At 42.1% G+C, this 22,248-nt stretch overlaps 1 protein-coding gene across 1 annotated transcript in view; it reads right to left on the reverse strand.

Annotated features, from left to right (window-relative positions):
• Positions 1 to 22,248, reverse strand: part of MTUS2 (microtubule associated scaffold protein 2) — a 318,132-nt gene that overhangs the window by 134,673 nt on the left and 161,211 nt on the right. Inside the window, exon 5 of the mRNA XM_061170836.1 lies at positions 2,080 to 2,178. Coding sequence (XP_061026819.1) covers positions 2,080 to 2,178 — 99 coding nt within the window. The remainder of the gene's footprint in view (positions 1 to 2,079; positions 2,179 to 22,248) is intronic.

Genomic DNA, 22,248 nt, shown 5'->3' on the forward strand with positions numbered 1-22,248 from the left:
AACCACGGCGCCACCAGGGAAGTCCCTGAATTCATTTCTAATACCTTATTTTATTCTTTCAATTTCTCCCATATCCCTACCTCCTCCCTTCCTTCTTTCCTCTCTTTTCCTCTCTCTGTTTTCTTTTTCCTTTCTCCCTCTTTTGCCTTCATTTATATAGATTTAAATTTTTCTTAACCCCTCTTTCCAACTTTTCCCCCTACTGGTTCAGAACTCTATTTTATTGGTAATTCTAAAAATGTTAACATGTATAGTTTAACTTAACCAAGTCTGAAATTACACAATGTAAAACATCTTTACTCTCTTATTGGTGAATAGAATTCCACTGTATAAATACCACAATTTATCCATTTACTTACAAATAAGGACCTCACTCACAGTGGCTTATTTCCTTGTGTGTGTAGCAGTTTCACATTTTATTCACCAAGTGGATACAAGTACTGTAGCATTTTAAGTTGAATTTTCAGACTGTAGTGGTAGCAGGCATTCCAGCTCCCTGATTGAGGCAGGGCGGATTGAGGTGAGGATTTCCTAAGGGAGGACTGGTTCCCTTCCCACCTTCTCTCAGAGCCAAAGCACAATAGGCCAGACTCCTCCTGCAGGGTGAGCTTCTTTCCTTTCCTAATTTGTCTAGTGAGGGTGTTGCCCTTCAGAAATTCCAGATTTATGAAGGGTTCTCCCATCTCATCTCCCACCCTCTTTAGGCACTGGGCTTGTATCTGACTCCATATTAGATCTGTTTCTTTTGCTTTGCTGCCTGTGCTTAGTCATGCTGGCTCTGCACCTTTTGTAAAAGAATGTTGCCTATAGCCTGAAATATACAGGATAGCCTCTTCTCAAGGCTCTGACCTTTAAGAAGGTCATTCTTATAGAGAAAAAAAGTTGCAGAACAGAGAAAAGCATTTGTCTTGTTGGAGGTTTACAGGAACAGCCTAACCTGACCTACATGCACAGCTGCAAGAACAAAGGATTTCGACACAAAGAAGTTTGCAACAACTAACCATGCCCTTCCCTTACCTTGCCTTTAAAAATGCTTTGCTGAAACCCTTTGAGCAGTTCGGGGTTTTGTGGGCACAAGCCACCCATCTCCTTGCATGGCCCTGCAATAAACCTTTCTCTACTCCAAACTCCGAAATTTCCGTTTGTTTGGCCTCACTGTGCATCATGCACGCGAACTTTCCATTGGTAACAGGTTTTGTCTCCTGACCCTCTCGTGTGTGGCTTTGGATTACTTCCTACACATGTTTGATTTACCAGAAATATTAAAAAGTTCACTATTCTCCAAGCATTCTGGTTAACAGTGTGGCAACTAAGAGTGCAGTTTGGGGATTCAGAGTGCCTGCATTCAAACCAATACTCTACTACTTATTTCCTGTGACTCTGGGCAAATTAACAAAAATCTCTGTACCTCAATTTCCTCACATGTAAAGGGAGAGGCAATAATAGTACCTGTCTCCCCGTTATTGTGGGCCTTAAATAAATGAATATATCTAAAGAGCTTAGGACTGTACATGGTATACAGTAAGAACTCAAACATTAGCTGCTATTACTGCTACTATTTTTGTGCTTAAAGAAAATGTTCTGAGGTTATATTGCACTCTATTCTGCAAAGGGGTTGATACCTTACAGTATGAGTTTTCTTAATAAACAATTTTCAACTTTCATGTGACATGATGTAGCTTATTCATATCAGGATGTAAATAAACAAAATAACAAGTATTTGATATCTACCATTTCTCTGTGTTTCTTCTTTTTGGGAAATATTATCTCTTGAAGTTAGATCTCCAAAGTCTATTTTTCAATTATAAATTATTTTATATTCTGTTGGAATAGCAGATACTCCTACACAGAGAAGATTCTACCACTTAAACGTAGCATAACATTTTGTGTTTTAAGACAAAATGATGCCAACAGCTGGTTCATTTCAGCTAGAGTCAGAACACATCCATACATGTATGTCAAGCCCTGGAACCATCACGCATACCACATGGGCTGGCATTGCTCCATTAATGACATTTGAACAAAATAAATTCCAAGTTCAAGTCTCCACAGATAACACAGTTCACATTTCTTAAATACCTGGTGAATGAAGCTTGGTGGTTGAAGCCGCTGTTCTCTTAGGAGATGAAACTGCAGGTTTATTAGCATCTTGATCTTTTTGTACTTCTTTCTTTGTTCCTATATATAGTTTAAAAAGAGAAAAAGAAACAAAGAGAGCTCTTTACAATTGAAACAAACACAAATTGTTTGTGGAAAGGGAGGCTTAACAAAAGGCACAGAGAACAAAATAATATTTGGGTGATTTGTTGCTATGGTCACCACCCCCTGTGCTTCAGGAATGACACACTTGTTTATAGCAGAGGGAATTTCGTTTTGCGTGGTCAGAGGAATAAGTACACTGCTGTCTCTGATTTGATGAAAACCACCCCTATCTCTGGAGGTCACCGCACCCCAAGGACCCTGACAAACTATCTGGGAATTAAAATTGTGCTGTCCTCAGTCTGCCTGCCTCCTTCTGCCAAAACAAATTTTCATTACATGGAGAAGGAAGCTGTAGCCGAATCTAACTGCTAGCAACTCCAGCATCATGAGAGTCGAGCCGCGGGGGACACAGTCTGCCTCTAATTAATTTCCACACAGCTGGTCCACCGAGGTGACCTGGACAGCCTCTGAGCTCTCTCTCTGCTGCAGCTGAGCCTCTGTAGAACCTGCTGGCAGAGCCGGCTGCAGCAGCACGGGACAGCCTGAGCTCGGGCCATGTCTAAGACCAGGCACTCAGGACACAGCACCGTTTCTCCCTTGTGTGCTGGGCACAGACCCTCCCCTTCACATCCCCTTCATCAGAAAGTCCAAGAATGATGGATGGAAGATCAGAGGAATAACGTCGACCTGGGTGTACCTAGACCCATCTCCGCCTCAGCACAGTTTATTATGTCGTTTCAGAAATAACCCCTCGTGATGGTGATGGTTTCTTAGAAGCGGAACACAAACTTCCCACTTTGCCCCACGCCCTGCATCCTTAGTCCTCTTCCAGAGGTAACCAGCTAGCAATCTGGCGTTTACTCTTCCAGACCTTCTTCTAGGTATTTATAAGTATATCTACCCAAATACAAATACAGCTATTAATTAGCTAAATGCATCCCATACTGCAATTTCTTTTTACCTACCCACACTTTTGAAGATCTTTTTCATATCAGTGTATTCATAGGTCTTTAAAAAAATGCCACATCATATTAATGGGCAAAGATGTACCATAATTTACCCATCCTCCTGTTGACGAACATTTAGATTGTTTGCAAGTGTTAGTGATTAAAATTGCTAAATGTGCTGTAATAAACATTCTTCTACTTGTTTCTTTGTACACACGTACCAGTATCTTTACAGGATGAATGCACAGATACGCTTTTGCTGGATTAAGATCCTGCTCATTTGCAATATTACCAGATACAGCCCAATTGTCCTCCACGAAAAGCTACTAAAGTTACACTCCCAACCAAGTGTGTGAGGCCAGTTCTTCCTACACGCCCCATGCCCTACCGACACTGAAGTCTCATCATTTCAATTTTTGCCACACACTTAGAATCTTTTCAAATTGGTCATGTGCATTTCTTTATTTGAAAATGGCCTAATTAAACCCTCTGCCCATTTTTCTTACTGATGTGTAAGAACTCTTCATTTATGCTGGATATTAATCCTTTGCCTGCTATACAAATTATATTTTCCAGCCTTTCACTTTTTACAACTTATTTACAGTACCTTTCCTTGTACAGTAGTTTTAAATTTTTTAAATGTTCAAATATGTCAACTTTTCCCTTACAGCTTTAAAAGCACTATTACAGATCATTTATATGTATGTGTGCATGCAAGTGTGTGTGTGTGTGTACGACTGGGGAGAGATAATTTCCAGGCTTTGGAGAGGGAGGCAGGTGTCTGGAGCCAACCTCTCTGTCCCTCCTCTCTCCTTTTCTGGCCTGACTGGGCTACTGCTTCTCCCAACACCATCGGACCTGCCTCACCCCTCTCTATGCTTGTCCGCCTGTCTCCTGAGGTTCCTCCCACACACCTGTGAGCACCTCCTCTGTTTCACCGCCTTTGGACACACCGTTTGAGTCTTGTTGATTTACCTCTTCTAAGGTCTGAGTTCCCTTTTGCATGTCTAGCCACTACTTTTTTTCTTCCTACTCTCAGAAAAGGCGCTTCACGCATTTAGTGAACATACCCCGAGCCTTTCCCATCTCAGCCAACGGCTCCACCCTTCACTCACCGTGCTCAGGCCGAACACACAAGGAGTCACCTTGCTTGGCTCCCAGCCCCCATTCAGTGCATCAGCAAAGCTTGCTGGATCTCCTCGGTGAACATCTCCCAGGTCTGACCACTTCCTCCCCCTCCCCACTGCCCCTGCAGAGCCCAGGTCACCATCGCCCCTTCCTCCTCCGTCAAGGCCTCCCACCCCTCCCACCGGCTCTGCTGCCACCACCCCCGCCGCCCCTCTACTGCATATGCCCCAGGGCAGCAGGTGAATTAACTTCAAACCCAAGTTAGAGCAAGTCATTCCCAATCTCAAAACCCTCCACTCACCTCCCAAGATACTCAGAGTGAAATGCAGACTCCTACAAGGCCCTACAGACCAGCACTACCCAACAGAAATACAATGTGAGCCACTTCTGTAATTTCAAATTTTCTACCAACAACATGTAAAAAGTGCAAAGTACAGTGAGATTACCTGTAATAATATGTTTTATTTAACCCAACATGCTGAACATCACTTCAGTGTCCAGCACTGGTCATATTTCAAGGGCTCACGGACTGACTGTGGGCCAGTGAACAGCACAGCCCAGAAGCGCTGGTCCCCAGGCTACGTCAGACACCTGTGATGTGTCAACCTGACGGGGCTACGGTTGCCCAGACATTTGGTCATACCTTATTCTAGATGAGAGTAACATTTGAACTGGTAGACTGAGTAAAGCAGACTGCCCTCCCCAGTGTGAGGGGGCCTCATACAATCTGTTGAAGGCCTGAGTAGAACAGAAGGTTCGGTAAGAGGGAACTTCAGCTGCCTGACTGGTTGATCTGGGACATCGGTCTTCTCCCGCCCTCGGACTGGAACCTACACCATGGGCTCACTGCCTGCAGGTCTTGAGACTTCTCAGCCCCCATAGTCACGTGAGCCAATTCCTCACAATAAATCTCTTTTTATATATATGTATTCTATATTCTATAATATATATACTATATACTATACTATATATATACTCTATATATACTATATTCTGTAATTATATATATACTATATATAAGAGTATATATAAAGTATAGACATAATTACATATTTAAAATATATAATAAATATATTTTTATTTATATAATTATATATTTAAAAAATATATAAATATATAAATATATATTAAAATCTATATATTTTAAAAATATATTTATATATTTATTATAAATAAAATATATAATATATTAAAATATATAAAGTATATATGTAATAGTATATATATACTATTCATAATAAATATAATAGGATATTCTGTATTATAAATGTATTAATACATAAATATATATTATTTTCCTATATAAAATATGTTATGTATATACGTATGTATCTCCTACTGGTTCTGTGTCTCTGGAGAACCCAGGCTAATACACACACACACACACACACACACACACACACACACACACCCCTCTGCACCTGCTCACACACGCCAGCCACACTGCCAGCCTTGCTGGTGCTCACACTTGCTGTACGTCCTCCCATTCTGGTCACGTTAGCTTGAGTTCCTTCTGCATGGAATATGCTTCCCCGAGACCTTAGGCTTGGTTCACTCATCTGCTCATTCAGGTCTCCGCACAGATGGCAATCTTCAGGGAGGCCGTGCCTGACACTCCAGGTAAAACAGCCCTCCTGCCACCTGCCACTCTGCCCCTCACCTGCTTCACTCTTCTTCACAGCACTTGTCACCGCCCAAAACATCCACACATCTGTTTGTTTACTGTCCACCTTCCCCACTAGGACATAAACTTCAACCAGAGGACACACCCTGCCCTGGACAGCGTGGCCATTCAGTCTATGCCCCGCTGTCCGCCCATCTCCCACCGGGCTCTTTTCAAGGCAGGTCATGTCCAGGCATTTGGGGGTTACAGAAGGCTGGACCGGCGGGGTCCTGAAAGCCCAGCCCTGACTCCACTCCACTGAAGCCACACCCACCCTGCAGAGTAGCCCACTTATGGTTCACCTCACTCTTCTAACCCTCTCTCTGCTCAGATTTTAGGTTTCGACAAACACAGAAAGTCAGCCAGACTCCTAGGAACTCAGAAGAGAAGAGTTAAAGGCCAAAGTGTGTGCTAAACACAACACTTTAAGGGGAAACTAAACATAAGTATTTATTCAGAGTCTCCATAGTTTCCATCCAGCCTTCATGGAGTGCTATCTGGCAGCTTCCATCAAAAATTTAAACATTGATAGACTTGACCCAGCAATTCTGCTTCTACAGATCTCTCTTTGGAATACTTCTACAAGTGTGAAAAGATGTACATTCAAAGACATTTCATACATTATTCACAACAATAGAGATGTATAAATAACCAAAAATGCACACAGGGGTATGATTAAATAAACTACTGTATATCCATACGATGTAGCACTATGCCGCATTAAAAAGAATGAGGTTGTTCTATATTATACTGGCGTGGAAAGATGTCCATGAGAAATAAATTAAAAAGCTAGCTGTTGAACAGTATGCACGGTATTATCCCATTTTTATGACACAAAAATGTTACATGTATTATAGTTGTAAATATATAAAAATAACTGAAAGGCCATTTACTAGTTTTTAAATATTTTTAATAATGGTTACTTCTGAGAAGTAGGATGAAGGGAATTTTACTTTTTATTTTAATATGCTTCTGCATTATCTCCACTTTTAATGATGAGCACACACATTACTTTTATAATAAAAAATAAAAGGCATGAAACCAAAACCAAAATGAAAATAATCTATCAGCTCTCTGAAAGGATAAGGAAGGAAGAAACCAGCCTAGTGCAACCAATTCTACAAGAATAACTTTGGTCGAAAGTTTCATGACCCTTCCCCCTAGGAACACAGTGCTGCCCGGAGAATTCCTGTGTGGTTCTGGGAGCTCTTGATGGCACAGAAAATTAGGGCAATTAGTCAAGACTTATAGTTGTCTTTGCAGTTTTCTTGCAGTCTGGACTCAGCTTAAATGTTTTTTGAGTATACCGTCAGCTTTCGTTTTACTCTGTAAGATCCCAGAGTACCTAGCAATGCCAGTTTTGGTCTCACGGTTTTCCTGCTGCCCCTCTGGCCACTCTCCCTCAGTCCTTTCCCTACGCCTAGTAAAGCTGCCCCAGGATTCTGCCTCGACCTTCTCCAGTCCGCTCTTCTGGGTGAGCCTGTCCACTCAGCATGCTTGGACCACCGAATTATACCCACTGATGACTATAAAGATCTGTTATTTCCAATCCAGATGGGCCCAGCCACCTCTCCTGAGATCCAGACCCGTTTCTAGGTGTCAACTGGACATGACCACTTACCTACTGGATGACCAGATCATCACACCCTAAAGGGAGCTAATCATCTTCCTCTGCAATCCACTCCTCTGCCAATATTTTCCTTCCTGGTCAACTGTCCCCCTAGTCACTGAAACCAGAAGCTAGTGAGTCCTCTTCCTTATTATCCTCCCAAATCTCATCGGTTACTAAGTCTCTCTAATTCTGCCCCTTTATCCATCCTCACGGTTTCCCTTAGCTAAGTCCTCCTCATTTCTTGCTGGGACAACTAGGAAAGTCTCCTAAGTGATTTCTCAGTCTTTGTCTTACATTCTTCATCTTCAGTCAACTCACCCTCCTTACAGCTGCCAGAATGACCTTTCAAATAACGTGATTTTACTTTTAAAAGCTTTCCCAAGCTTTCCCCGGTCTTCAGGAGGAAGCCCCAATTCTGTGTCGTGGAACAAGCAAGCTCCAGGATCGCACTTCCTCTGCTGCGCGTCCCCTGCTGTGACACCGTGGTCCCCTACGACGCTCTGTGCTCCCACCGTGCTGTCTCGTAGTCTGGAGGGCTCAGTCTCTCCCTCAGCTGCTTGGCCCACCTCATCATCCTCAAATTCAGCTCCTCCCCTCTCTGAAGCCCTTCTGCATGAGTTTCCGGTTTGCCACTGGAACAAATTACCATGATCTCGGTGGTTAAAAACAACACACATTTATTCTCTTACAGTTCTGGGGTGGGGGGGTGTCAGAAGTATGAAATCAGTCTCACTGGTCTACTGTCAATGTGTCAGCAGGGCTGGTTCCTTCTGGAGGTTCTGGTGGAGAATCCACTTCCTTGCCTTTTTCTGATTCCAGCCTTCCTTGGCTGTGGTCCTTCCTCCACCTTCAAGGCACATCACTGCAGTCTGTGCTTCCATCATTACGTCTCCTTCTCCTCCAACTCCTCCCTCCTTCCTCTTATAAGGACCCTTGTGATTACACTGGGTCTATCTGGATCATTCAGGACACTGTCCCCATCTCAAGAGCCTTAACTTAATCACATCAGCAAAGTCCCTGTGGCCGTGCAACGTAACATTCATAGGTTCCAGTGATTAGTACATGGATGTATTTGGGGGCCATTATTCAGCCTATCACACCTTCACTGTCTATGTGAATGAAAAAATGCAGAAACTCTTTTTGCTCACCAAAGAGGCACTAAGTATTTGGCCTATATTAGTACCCTGAATCCCTGTCACTTATTTATGAAGCTTTTCCTAATTTCATCAACTCCTCTTGAATAGCAGTCTTTCCTTAGAGCCCATTCAGCTTTCCCTGTTTTCTTTCACCCAGTGTAGACTGTATGCCTCTAGTGGATGGATGTCTCTTGTCTGGCCTGAGCTGCTTCTATTTACTGAACCCATGCTGACCTTTGGGAAACCAACCCTTCCCTGCTCTTGGTCCATGTGGTTGGGTGGGGCTGACCTGCCTGGATCTGGAGGTGGGCATGTGACCTAGGCCTGGCCAATCAGAGCTCTGCATCACACCAGTGTGACAGAGCATCTTGGCTTAGGAATAAAAAGAAGATCCAACCTGGGATAATAAGAACCCTACCTTGAGAATTTTGCTGGAATTACTAGAAAAGAATTCTTTTTCTGATAGATACCTAGGCTGGTGGGATGTAAATCTGAACTGCCTTTGACCATCTTTGACCAAAGGGGAGAGCCTTTGTGAACAAGAAGCCAACCGAGGGGAAAGAAGGGCCAAGAGATGGAAAACATTGATGATGACCTTGTCTAGGCACTGTGTACAGCCTCACCTTACATTAGCAGCATCTCCTGAACTTTTCAGTTATATGAGCCAAAATCCCTCTGATCTTTTGCATTCTTTTTTGCTAAGGCAGTTTGAATTGGGTTTCTGTAACTTGCAACCAGACAAGACCTGAATTACAGGATGCCAGCCAGTGGAAATAGCTCCTTAATAAATACTTATACACACTCATCTTTCATGGGGCGGTATACTGGCCAAAACTACTCCTTGTGTACCTTACATAGGCTGAGATTCAGAGCTATATAAACGAATGTGTATATACAAAATCCAGAGCCCTATCATCGGAGCTTTTGGGGTGGAAGGAAGAAGGTGGCAGGTGGGGAAAGAAATGCCAGCCTCACTCTGGTCTCAGAGAAGAAGTCATAGAGTTTCATTTGAAACATGGTCACGGATGGTAGTCACCCATTTCCAGACAATCCCTACACATCCAAATGGCCCTCAAGTGTTTCACCATAAATAGAGCAGCAAAACACCGCCCTAAGGCCTAAGTCGGAAGGTGCTCCCTGGCAAACTGTACAGAGCTCCTTGGAAGAGGGAAGAATAGCGTGCGAGCTCAGCTTCTCACGCGGACAAAGGTCTTCCATGGTGATCTGAGTGACTCTGCCAAGTGTTTGTGTTTTATTCCAAGACCCACCTTGTGTTTTATTACAACCTGCTCATCACGATGCTTAATGCCAAGCCCACCTGCGTGGGAGCCATGAGAATGTGACTAAAGCTGCCCAATCAAGAGCGATGGATGGGCATGAGGCTGTCCTCTTAAAAAAATATGACAAACGTCAATGGCTAAGTCAGGATCCTCACTGAGCACATCAAAATGGAAAGAAAAATTCGATTCAAGATAACGGTTAGAAGAATGCTATATACTTTTTTTCATAAAAAGAAATACGCACATCAAAAAAAAGATCAAAGGGAATTTGCAGAGGCTCTTAACCTCACCCACAATAGGCCACAAATCCCTGCACATCAATCTTGGTAGAAGTAAGAAAAGATAAGAAAAAAAGGATAAAGAAATATGCACAATAACTGACTTTATCCCCCAACCATCTAACCTTCTCACTCCATCCACCTGTGAAAGCACAGGTAACGGGGCTAATTCTTCCCCCAGCCCTACAGAACCCACCCAGACAACATGAAAAGCCATGTTAGGAAGATGAAGGGGAGCAAGAAGAAAAATGAAAGGTAAATGTGGCAACAATGAGTGTTATGATCATCAGACAATGGAACTGGAGGAGGTGATTAGGAAAAAATGAATGATGTAATCAGGAAGTAGGGATTCTGATGTCACTTACGAGACAAACAGAATGAGGGAACATTTCAAGGGAAGATTTATAGGGGTTGAATAGAATGAAGAAAGGAAATGTTATCTAGATACGAATACATCAAATAAAACAGGAACCTGGATGAGTTATAAATGAGAGAGAGAGTGCGTAAGAGAGGATTCAGGAGGGCTTGCAGGGATAAAAGAAGGAAACAGGTTTTAGCTGCTTTAAAAAAATCAACAGGAATATCTGATGTTGGTGGAAAATGGAGTTAATGAGGGAACAATCTGAATACACTCGAGAAAACGCTGGATTTAACCTATTTAAGGTTCATTCCATTTCAACTCCATTTATTGCACACATGAGGGCAGACCCTGTAGCTGGAAATTTAAAGTAAAATAAAGGAGGTCTCTGTCCTCAAATAGAGACCTACAAAAAAATCAGACTCACAACAGAGACCTAATTATTTCCTGGGATAAAAGCAGGGATGATTTAATTCTGAAGATTGTTATGAAAAGGTAAGGATAAAAGAATGAAGAAGTGGGTTTGGGGGGAAAATATTATATCTGTTTAAAAGCTTTATAATCCCCCAAGTATATTCTGATTCATTCATTATTAAGCACCAAGTAGGCACCAAGCACTGTCCCAGTGAAAGAGAAGGTGAGAGCTGTCACGGAAGTCATATTTCAAGGAGTGTGTTTATTATCACAAGCATTTATAAATGCCAGGCAGCACCCTGCAGTTGCTTCTATGTGTATCACCTCACTTTAACCCACTCTCATCTCTGTTGGTATTTTTATTGGTATTATTACTTTGTAAATGAAGAAACTGAAGGTGTGGAGGTAGTAACATGTCCCCATTTACTAGTAGGTGGCTGAGCAAGATCTAAACTTGGGCCTCCTGCCCTCATTTTAGCTTGCATTTCACTGCCCCACAAAGGCCTCGGTGAGTCCTGAACGTAATGAGCCCTACTGCCTGCCTGCAGTACGAAACACAATGAATCCAGGTGAGTCTGACTCCATAGGAAGGTTTAAAGGGAAGCAGGAGGGTGTATGGGGGAGAATGCTTGGAGCAGAGAGCGGGGATGGGGCAGGGGAACATAGACGCTGAAGGCCTTCTATTTGGGGCTGTGACCAGGAGACCAGGGAATGCTCAAGCCGTTTGTTTTCTAAAGCTGGAGGCCAATGAATCCCAGCATTCTTTCCATCCCTGGCCCCAACGTTCCTCTCTTTCACTCAGTCTACACTGTGTGGAACTACTTACTCCTTTGGTAAATAACCTCCCTCTCCCACTTCCATCCTTAATCTTTCAGAGCAAGCTTCTCAAATGGTCCTCATCCTCCTCATCCAACTTATCTTCAAGTCAGGAGATTTCTTTCAAACTATCCAATACCGCAGCAGAACTTGAAGCCGCCATGCTCGTGTAAAACTTCTTTTCCTTTGAGGTTCCAAACTTCTGGCTGATGTGCTGTAACACTGCTCCCTGCTGTCACCTACATTATAGTTACCGCCCCTCACTTACCCTTAGGCGTGGTCTTCCTCTTACCCCAGGTCCTGCCATCATCCGGGTAAACGTCGATGACCCCTGCATAACTCATCTGACATCCCAGCCTTTCAGTACTTAGCCATTTGCAACTCTTGCCAGGCACCTTTAATCAGGACACCTGGGTATCACCCTGGACTGTGTCATCACCTAGAACTTCACCTCTGAAAATCACACACCGCCCCTTCTGAGCACAACCTTCTATCCTCCAGCTGTGTTATTGCCACTCCATCAGTTCATGAATCTAGACAACAAATCCCTTTACCCCAAACTGCCAGGCTCCTCCTGTCTTTGCCTCCTTTCTTATCCAATCTGAAGTCACCCCCAGTGTCCTTCACCTCTACTATCCTCTCGTCTACACTCTTGCTCTAATATCACAGAGGCAGCAGAACCACTTGGTCACAACCGTCTGCAGAATCCAACCTCCCTTAACCCAGCTGTCACCCTCCCTAGTCCAGCTGAGCACACGACAACACAGGTGGAGGCGCCAAGTTTACAGTCGACAGCTGTAACTGCGGCCACAACCCAGTCCAGCAATCCTCCTATTGTTTTCTTTTCAGCGTTTGCACTCATTTTTTTAACGTATTTTTTTAAAATCATAGTTCTACATCTGTACCTTTCTAAAAGATTATTCCACATGGCAAAACAAAAAACAGCAGTATCTTGTCCCACCCTCCATATGCCCAATTCATAATCATCACTTTCAACTTTTTAAGCTGCTTTTCCTAGTATTTATCTCCATACATGTAAGTAACATGTCTATACTGCTAGTTCTTTTTTTTTTAAATAAGTTTATTTTATTTATTTATTTTTGGCTGCACTGGGTCTTCGTTGCTGCGTGCGGGCTTTCTCTAGTTGCGGCAAGCGGGGGTTACTCTTCGTTGCAGTGCGTGGGCTTCTCGTTGCGGTGGCTTCTCTTGTTGTGGAGCACAGGCTCTAGGCGTGTGGGATTCAGTAGTTGCGGCACGTGGGCTCAGTAGTTGTGGCTCACAGGCTCTAAAGCGCAGGCTTAGTAGTTGTGGCGCACGGGCCCAGCTGCTCCACAGCATGTGGGATCTTCCCGGACCAGGGATCAAACCCGTGTTCCCTGCATTGGCAGGTGGATTATTAACCACTGCGCCACCAGGGATGTCCCATGTCCCATTAAAATGTCCCACATTTTAATAGCTCTCTACTACAGAAAATGACAAATTTTCTCTCTATAGGCTCTCTATAGGCACTACCTCCCTCTTCAATACAGGTGTATGATAATTTTTAAGTCAAAATTCATTGTTCATTTTGTTACAATTACATAAATATTATTTACAACTGAGCAATTTCCTTACTTGTATGACTTTTTGTTTTCCCTGGATTTAATAGTTGCCTTGGTTGTTGTTTGTTTAGATTGTTTATATCTACGCATTTTGCTAATTCTCCCCAGAACTCTTTATCAGTCACAACTCTCCTCTCACAATTATATAAAAGGTTTCATTATTGTTTCCCTGGAGGCTTCAATTCTCCATTTTCTTCTGGACTTATAACTTCTTGCACTGTTGTGCAGCTGTCATCCCAGAATCTCCCTTCGTCATCATTCCGCAAAATACCTTTGTCTCTTTCCCATACTGGATTCCTTTTTTCTGGACCTCTCATGTATTCCTTTTTCTTGGTCTGCTTCCTTATTTTGGTAGAGTACTTTTTTTTTTGAGTTTCCAGAGAAATGTACATGAGAAATAAATTATTTGACATCTTCAGTGGCTGAAAATTTCTTCTTACAGTTGACTGTTTGGCTTCATACAGAATTCCGACGTGGCAATCATTTCCCCCAGAACTGTGAAGGCATTTCTCTTTTAGCTTCCAGGTTTGCTACTTAAAAGTCTGATGCCACTCTAAATTTTAACCTTTTGTATGTGATCTGTTTACTCTCTTGGTACCTCTTTTTTTCCCCAGTGTTGTGAAATTTCACAATGTGCCTTGTGTGGGTCTTTTTTCATTCATTATGCTGGGCATTTGGTAGGCTCTTCTAGTCCTACAGTTCTGGGAAATTTTCTTGAAAGGTTGCTTTGATAATTTCCTCCCCTCTGATTTCTCTGTTTTGTTTTTATGGAACTCCTATTATTGTGTGTGTATATTTATATATACAACCTATATATAAATATCTCTTTTTGGATCTCTCCTGGTGCACATGACACTCAGTGCTCCCAACACTGAACTCTCTGTCACCTAACAAAACTTCCTCTCAGTCCTATTTTCTCTGTCTCGGTAGATGTGTCTTTTGCCCGAGTCAGTAATGTTGATCGCATCCTTATCTCCTCCCTCATTCTTACTTCTTATATGCAATAAAATGCCAAATCCTATGAAACATACATCTTGTATCTCTCTTAAATTCAGTCCACCTCTTTTTTCGTAGTCGCTGCAACTCCTTAATTCAGATCACTGTCACTTCTCTTGCAGAACTCTGCACCACCTCCTACCTTCTCTTCTCTCCAGTGAACTCTGCTCCAACTCATCCTCCAGACCTCAACCTAGAGGTCTCTGGATGCTGCTAATATGCTCTGTGGCTACAACCTTATTGCACTATAGGTTGAAAGTCCTTTACCTGTCCATGTTCCCCATTAGACAATGCATCACATGAAAATTGCCCACTCAGTAAATATTTGTAAATAAATGGAGTTGGTTATCATTACTAACTAATCATGTTCTTCCTCTGTGGAAAATGAAGTCAACCTTGAGATTAGGTAAATTCCTGACATTTTGAAATCTCTTCTTGTTTTCTTTCTCTTTTTCATTTCTTCTGCAGTACCTCTCTCTCCCCACCTAACCAACCGGCACATCCTAAGTGAGTAATGAGAAATCACCTTACACACTCTTAGAAGAAAAATGAGTAAAGCTCTGCATATGATGGATGGAAAATAATCCAGTTCTGGGGAATCAAGACACTGCATGATCTATTAGGCACTGAGAAAATGTGAACAAGTAAGTCGTGGTGCAAAAAGTATTTTGTATTTTTGAAACTACCCAAATAGATACTGGGGCTTTATTCATTGTGGCAGTTTTAGCTAGGTAAGCCCAAATGAAAGAAATGGTCTGGGATTATTTGTCTCATTCCATCCAATAATTTTACTTTCACATTAATTCAAGAACACAATAAAATCGTGCTTTTCACAGCTAACATTTTCCCCATATAAATATGGTCTACTTAGTATTAAATAAGTGCCCACACGTTAGTTCCCTGTAGTTTTATTCCACAGGCTGCATCATCCCTTTCTTATTTTCTGAACTATTCATTCCTTGAAAAATCCAAAGCATTCCCTTATTCATTCGTTCATCATGTATTTATTGGGTGGGTCCACCGTACTCGATGGGGTATTAGCTGTTGGAGAGTCCAAGGTGAAAGACAAAATCCTTATGTCCAGAAATTCACCAACTAGTGGGACATGTAAATAAGTAGTGACAAGATAATGAAGCAAGAGCCAGCCCAGAGGTCTGGATAAAGATTCCTCAGGGAGCTCAGAGGAAGAGTCAGGTAGGGCTTCACTGAAGAATGTTATGTTTGAGCTGAGGTGTGAACTATGCAGGACAATCACCAAGAAGGATCGGACACAACAGGCATGGGATCATGTGCAAAGGTACAGCACGTTCAGGGGCAGCAGGGTGGGGTATGAGACGTGAGGGTTTGCTCGAGTCCCACCTTCCTGGTCTCTAGCCCTCCACGATCTCCAATTGCACCAGGCAAATATTAAAAATGCTTAGCATAATGCCAGGCACTTATTACGCATGCAGACATGGTACTTATTAACAATATTAACTTAATTATTATAAATATTTGTTTAGAACCTATGGATTATAAGTGCAGTGCTAGTGTATTAAATCATTACTGAATCAGGTTGACAAGAATTACACATTCTTCTTTTTCCAGTAAGGAATCGAAGGTTAGAGAAGTCAAGTAACTGAATTAAAGTCACCCAGCTATTGGTGGGTCTAACTTCAAAGCTCATTCCCTGTTTCCTCTGCCACCCAAAGTCTATGTGGTAGAAACTCTCAATTAACAGTGGCTTATTAATAAAGTTATTCCACTCATTGGAACAAAAATCATGTGGAGACAGAAACACGTCCAAGGTGTCTTTGTTTTTTTAAACCTAAAAAGATGTAGTCAATGAATAAGAAAAGGGTCCTGTAACCTTGTTGTTATATTTTCCCAGGTCATGGGCACAGAAGCACTGCATGCTGGCAGCCCAAGCAGGTGGGTTCTCTGCTGGGTGATGTTGGTCACAGCAGCTGTGTGAAGAGGCCCATCGCTGCCAGGGCTACAAAAAACGGCACCGGCACCGGGTGCAAGTACGGGCTTTGCAGCTGGATGCCGGGGCTTACACCCAACCCGTAAATCTCCTCGTTTTGTTATCCTGGGAAAACTACTTGATCTCTCTAATCCACAGTTTCCTAATCTATAAAATAGGCTTAAGAATAGTACCTACACATCATAAGGTTTTTAAGTGAGGATGAAATGAAACGGTGGGTATGACTAAGCGTACAGTAAGTACTCAATACATGCTGGCTATTATTATTACTATAGTTGCTCATCAATGAACCATCACATCTGTTTGGCCTGTTTAATATTTATCCCATTGTCCCAGCTCGGATACACAGCATGGTACTGTCACATTACTTAAAGCTGCATATACTTAATGAGTGAGGCATTCGGCTTTCATTCATTCCCCATCTACCTGCCATGCGGACTGTTCAACAATCAGAGCTACTTCTAGGCTGGGGGACTCTGCATTTCAGGGTCCTGCGTCTGGTGGTCGTGTGCAGGCTTCTCATTTTCAGCATGGGCTTTAGACTCCTATCAGCGAGGCTGCTTTGGGGCCCAAAGCAGTTCTCAACACAAATATGCTGATTGATGGATTAAAGACGGACAATATGAAGACTCTGCAATGTCCAAGAAATGTGTTATTCTTTGCCACTTATCTTAGAAAAGGGATGGCTGGCATTTGTCTCTTTCTTATTATATTTGCATTTATTCTAGCTCCCCCCTATCCCTGCCCAAAGACAGTAATTAGTATTTGGTATTTCATCAGTGTAAGGTAGCTAGTAAAACATATAAATCTGCAACGAATTGGAAAGTTTTAAACACTGACGTGTAATTAAAAGTTCCATGCTCATCAGGCTAAGAGATGGGGCTACATCATGGTAGCACTTTGCATAACAATGCATTTAATAGTACAGGAGGCAGAGTCCTGAAGCACATAAATGTCAGAAATCACAATGGAAAACCGGCTCTCCAGGACCATTTGCATTAATTACTTCTGGACCAGCTCCCATAGCTCTTCGAGGCTGACAAGCAGAGTGGGCAAAATACCAGGTGTGTAACCTTTGAGATGCAATACGTGCATATACTCTTAAGTGAGAGCTAGGGTTTTGTGCCTTACTTTGGAGGGGCCACCACGTAATAAAAGGTTTCACACCAGCCTGCAGGGGGCTTAACAGCAAGGAGCGTCACGGCATTTTATAAACTCTCTCTGGTACAGTGAGCATGTCCCCCAGTGCTTCCCAAATTATCCAAAATATTATCCGTGCCGTTGTTTCCATGAAAGAATTTGAAAGGCAGAGCAGAGAAAGGGAAATGTATCCTGTCCCTTACTTGGATCATCCTGTGGCATTTCAATGATAATTGTTAAATAGCCCTCTAGGCCACTAAACTGGCAATAGAGGATGAGGGTATCAGAGCTTTAAACTCAAGTGTCCACACACACACAAAAAATCAAACTGTCCCAATGAACTGCTTAAAGGGCAATGTTTGTGTAATGATTAAGGCCAGGGTGGACTCACCAGGAAAATCAGAGACTGATGAAGCAGCTGTAAATTTTCTGTACATTTTTTTCACGCTGTCTTTTTACCACTTCACAGCTTGCAAGTTTCTCCATAAAAGGGACAGAAGGGGAAAGGAGGGTGTTTATTTTAAAATTAATAAGGAGTCTAGTTTTTAGCAGCCCTAGCCCAAGAGTTTAAGGGGAGGGAAGCTTGGGAACCTCTAAGATTTACAAAGAGGGAATCCATGTGTTCACCTGCACGAAATGCTGTTCCCCACCATTGCTGCCTGGCAACTTCGACTGACCCGTTAGGTCTCTGCCTGCGTGCTTTTTGCACACTACAGTAGGTCTGTATGATATGCCTCCACTGTGCACTCAGCACAACTGTAATTAAATAATTACGTGTGTAAGTACAAGTTTTATGTTCCTCTCTCCTGTTACACCATGGGCTCTGTAGCAACAGAGACCTTCTGTCTCATTCATCATGATTTCCCCAAGCATCCAGCACGGAGCTCAACTCAAAGAAGGCGCTCTGTAACATCCGTGGAATGAACGGATGCCCGTCACTCTCCGGGGTGACTGAGCTGGATGCTGGGGTCACAGCGTGTGACTCACAGCGCCTCCTGGCCGCCGCGAGGAACCTCCCCACTGCTGGCCAGAAAGAACAGCAAACAGGCCTTCCAGGACACCCACGAATGCCACCCTCTGAACGATGAAATGGACAGTCACTCCATCCATCATCCCGCCGTATTTTCCTGTCTCTATGACCTCATGCAAAGGAATGGGTCTCAAATGTATCGATTTTTCTCCCACAAAAGTTCTTTCTAACACTTCTACTCTCCTCTAATCTCCTCTATCCCCAACCCATTGCAGGTTCCCCTGTTGGTTCACAATGACAGATGAGCTAAAGTTGGGCTAGCCATGGGGACCCAGCCTCAGGGAGAACACAGCCAACATCAAGTGATAACACCATCTGTACTGAAAAGCCCAGCACAGCCTAATTGCTTTGAACTTGCCTCCTTCAGGTCCCTCTCCCGGGTCAACGTGGGCTTCCACATTGTGAGGTGCCATGATTCCCTCACTGTCAGAAAAATGATAGGCTCTTAGAGCTGTTTATGTTAAAAGAGCATATGCTATGGTAAGAACCACCTCCCAAACCATCCAGACCCAGGATTCCAGTGGCAAAGTGATCCCTTTACCTGTCCTGTCCTTTCCTAGAGCAGAATATTTTATTTCAGCAAGCTCTTACTCAATCTCTTCATTGAAGATGAGCCCAGAGAGGGGAGATGATGCTTGGCCAAACTGAAGAGAGGCGGGGGAGAACGTGCTAGAGCAGCTGTTTCCGGAAGCCTGCACCTCAAAGTGCTTGGTAAACACATTCTGATGGTGCTGACAAGCTACTTGTCTTTTTGAATTATAGTATGCCCAGAAATACCTAAACTTGTGGAATTTAATGCGGAAATAATAATCCCCTGTTCAAGAAGTAAAATTAAGTTTCATGATACAAGTGGAGTTTCTGTAGCCCATAAAATAACAGCCTCATTATTTCCAGAGAATATTTTCCTTAGGGAGAGAGGAACCCAAACAATAAGACATCAGCTGTTCATCTTCTCTATAACCATGGGAAATCCTTCTACAGCTTAGTCTGAATAAAGGAATTTTATTTTCTGTTATACATCATGTCAACATGACAGTATCAGAAGGCATATTGACCTAGAAGTAGTCTATCACCAGATGAATACTTCAACTGAAAATATTTTCCCTTTTGCTACAACAACTGAAAACCAGTTAGAAAAGTCAATCGGTAAAGCCTGATTATTTGTGTAAAATTATATGGATCAACACCCTGGTGAGATTTTGTATTTGACATACGAACAACAGAACAACTTTTCAGGACAATTCTGAGAAAAAGAGTCACCGAAAGACCAAGGTTATGTTTCTAGAATTCTTCTCTTTACACAGCCACAGGGAAGATGTTCAGTGCTTTTTTTTAAACCATTAGCACTAAATCCACAGCAGTTTCCTTTGTCGTCACACTGATGTCAAGAAGGCAATGAAAAAATAAATAAATAAACAAATAAATAAAGGGAATTCCCTGGCAGTCCAGTAGTTAGGACTCCGCGCTTCCACTGCAGGGGGCACGGGTTCAATCCCTGGTCGGGGAACTAAGATCCCACAGGCCGAGGGGTGTGGCCAAATAAATAAATGAATAAGGAGGCAATGATCATTATGAACTTACAGGAAGAGGATATTATAGCAGTGGGTCATGCTTAGCACAGTGCATTAGTTCTCAACCTGTGTCTGGAAACCTGGGGAAAGAGGGGCGTGGACAGAATACAGAATTATTATAGGGGATCTGGGCGCTGTATGTGCAGTAACTAGCATTGTCCCAGAAAGAAGATTCAACCTCTAAGCTGTAGTTTTCAATGATAGTGACTTCAATAAAATGTGATTAACTGGCCTCCACCTGTGTAAGAATCTGTAAGCAGCACAGCACAAAGGTTAGGTATATACCTTTTAAAGTCAGACAGATCTAGGTTGATTCACGTTCTGCTACATAGAAGCTGTATGACCCTGAGTGGGAGGGGGGTTTACTTAATTTCTCTAAACCCCAGTTTCCTCTAGAGCTAAATTAGGTAGAATATAGAAATCCCCAAGCATACTGCATGGTACATAGAGAATGCTCAGTAAATATATCTTTGAAAAGAAGAAAAGAAAAAAGGAAAAGACCTGAACAAAATAGTTTTGTTATTTATATTCCTGATATCTAAAACATTTAAGCATCCTTCCAATTATCCAACACAGACTATTACACTTAAGACAAATTAATATTGACTTACTTGCCATCAAAAACTGAACTAAGACAACTCTTACTTTAGAGGGACAGCCGAAAACACATGCCAATCATTTCCTTCTAAGGGTCCTGTAAACTCTCGATTATAGAGTTAGATTTCATAAACGATGTACTCCTAGATTATACTACTTTAGCTCCAGTAAAATATCTCTCCAAACAACTCATTTAATATTGTTTCCTTGATTTAGTTGATTTATGGCTATAAGAAATAGCTACAGTCAAAATATGTCTGCGTTATTTGTAAAGCCATATTTCAATGTGACTCCATATTTTTGCTTTTAGGAATCCATCATAAAAACACACTGGATTGCTCAAGCCCTGCCCATTCCCAAGAAGGGCTTGTTTTCATGACTGGCCTTTGGCCAGCTCCTGGGAGCTGAGCTTTTGGCATGTTCTGACTGAGGAAAGTGTTCTGCCTACCTGAGGTCTTGGGTCACATGGTACCAGTTTGCCTAGATAGTCCAGCAGGTGCTATATGCCAACGTAACTGACCCATAATAAAAACCCTGGACAACCAGACTCAGGTGATGTACTGTTGCGTATCGCTGCTGAAGGAATTAAGCACACCTGTATGACTCCACTGGGAGGGGACTCCTGGGAGCTGGTGTCTGGTTTTCTCCGAACTTCGCCCCGTGAACTTTCTTCCTTTGGCTTTTTACTCTGGATTCTTCCACTTTCACAAATTGTAATGATGAATATAACAACTTCTGAGTCCTGTGAGTACTTCTAGGGAAATCATCAAGCCTGAGGGTAGTCTGGACAACCCCAGCAAAATACGTTTTTGCAAAATAAACTTATTGCAATTCCTTGTTTTGTGGTAATGAAACATTGAAAACAACCTAAATGCTGAACAAGGGATAAACAGTCCTACAAATTGGGGTAAATCAATATGAAGTTATTACGACAGGACTAAAAGTTAAATTTTCACATGTTTATCATGACATTGGAAAATGCTTAGAATATAATGTTAAGTGAAAAAGCAAGATACAGAAGTATCTATAAAGCATCAGCTCAATTATGGGAAAAAAATCCATACCTGTTTAGAAAAAAGAGTGAAAGGAAATATGCCAATATATATTATTAGTAGCTATTCATGGCCTGAGATTATGAGATCTTTTATTGTTTCATTTTTTTCTATATTCTTCATGCATTTTTCTGGGAGCAAATTATTATCCTATTTTTTACTGAGTTGTTTTAATGTATTTCATTGTAAAAACTGAAACATTTGGGAAAATTCTAACTATAGAAGGAACACAAAACTTAAAAATGAAAGTTCTTTTTCCTAATCACAATTTTTCTCCAATTGGACACCACACTGATAATAACTATTTAAATGATACTTTCCACCTTTTTTCTATAAATATACAAAAAGGTATACATTTAAAAAAGATTTATTTTCATTTTGGGTTTTGAAAAAATGGGATCATGTTCTGCAGCTTTTCTTGCTTTAACAATATATTATGGACAGTTTCCAAATAATTCATA

The sequence above is a fragment of the Eubalaena glacialis genome, chromosome 16 (assembly GCF_028564815.1).
Source record: "Eubalaena glacialis isolate mEubGla1 chromosome 16, mEubGla1.1.hap2.+ XY, whole genome shotgun sequence".
Lineage (NCBI taxonomy): Eukaryota > Metazoa > Chordata > Mammalia > Artiodactyla > Balaenidae > Eubalaena > Eubalaena glacialis.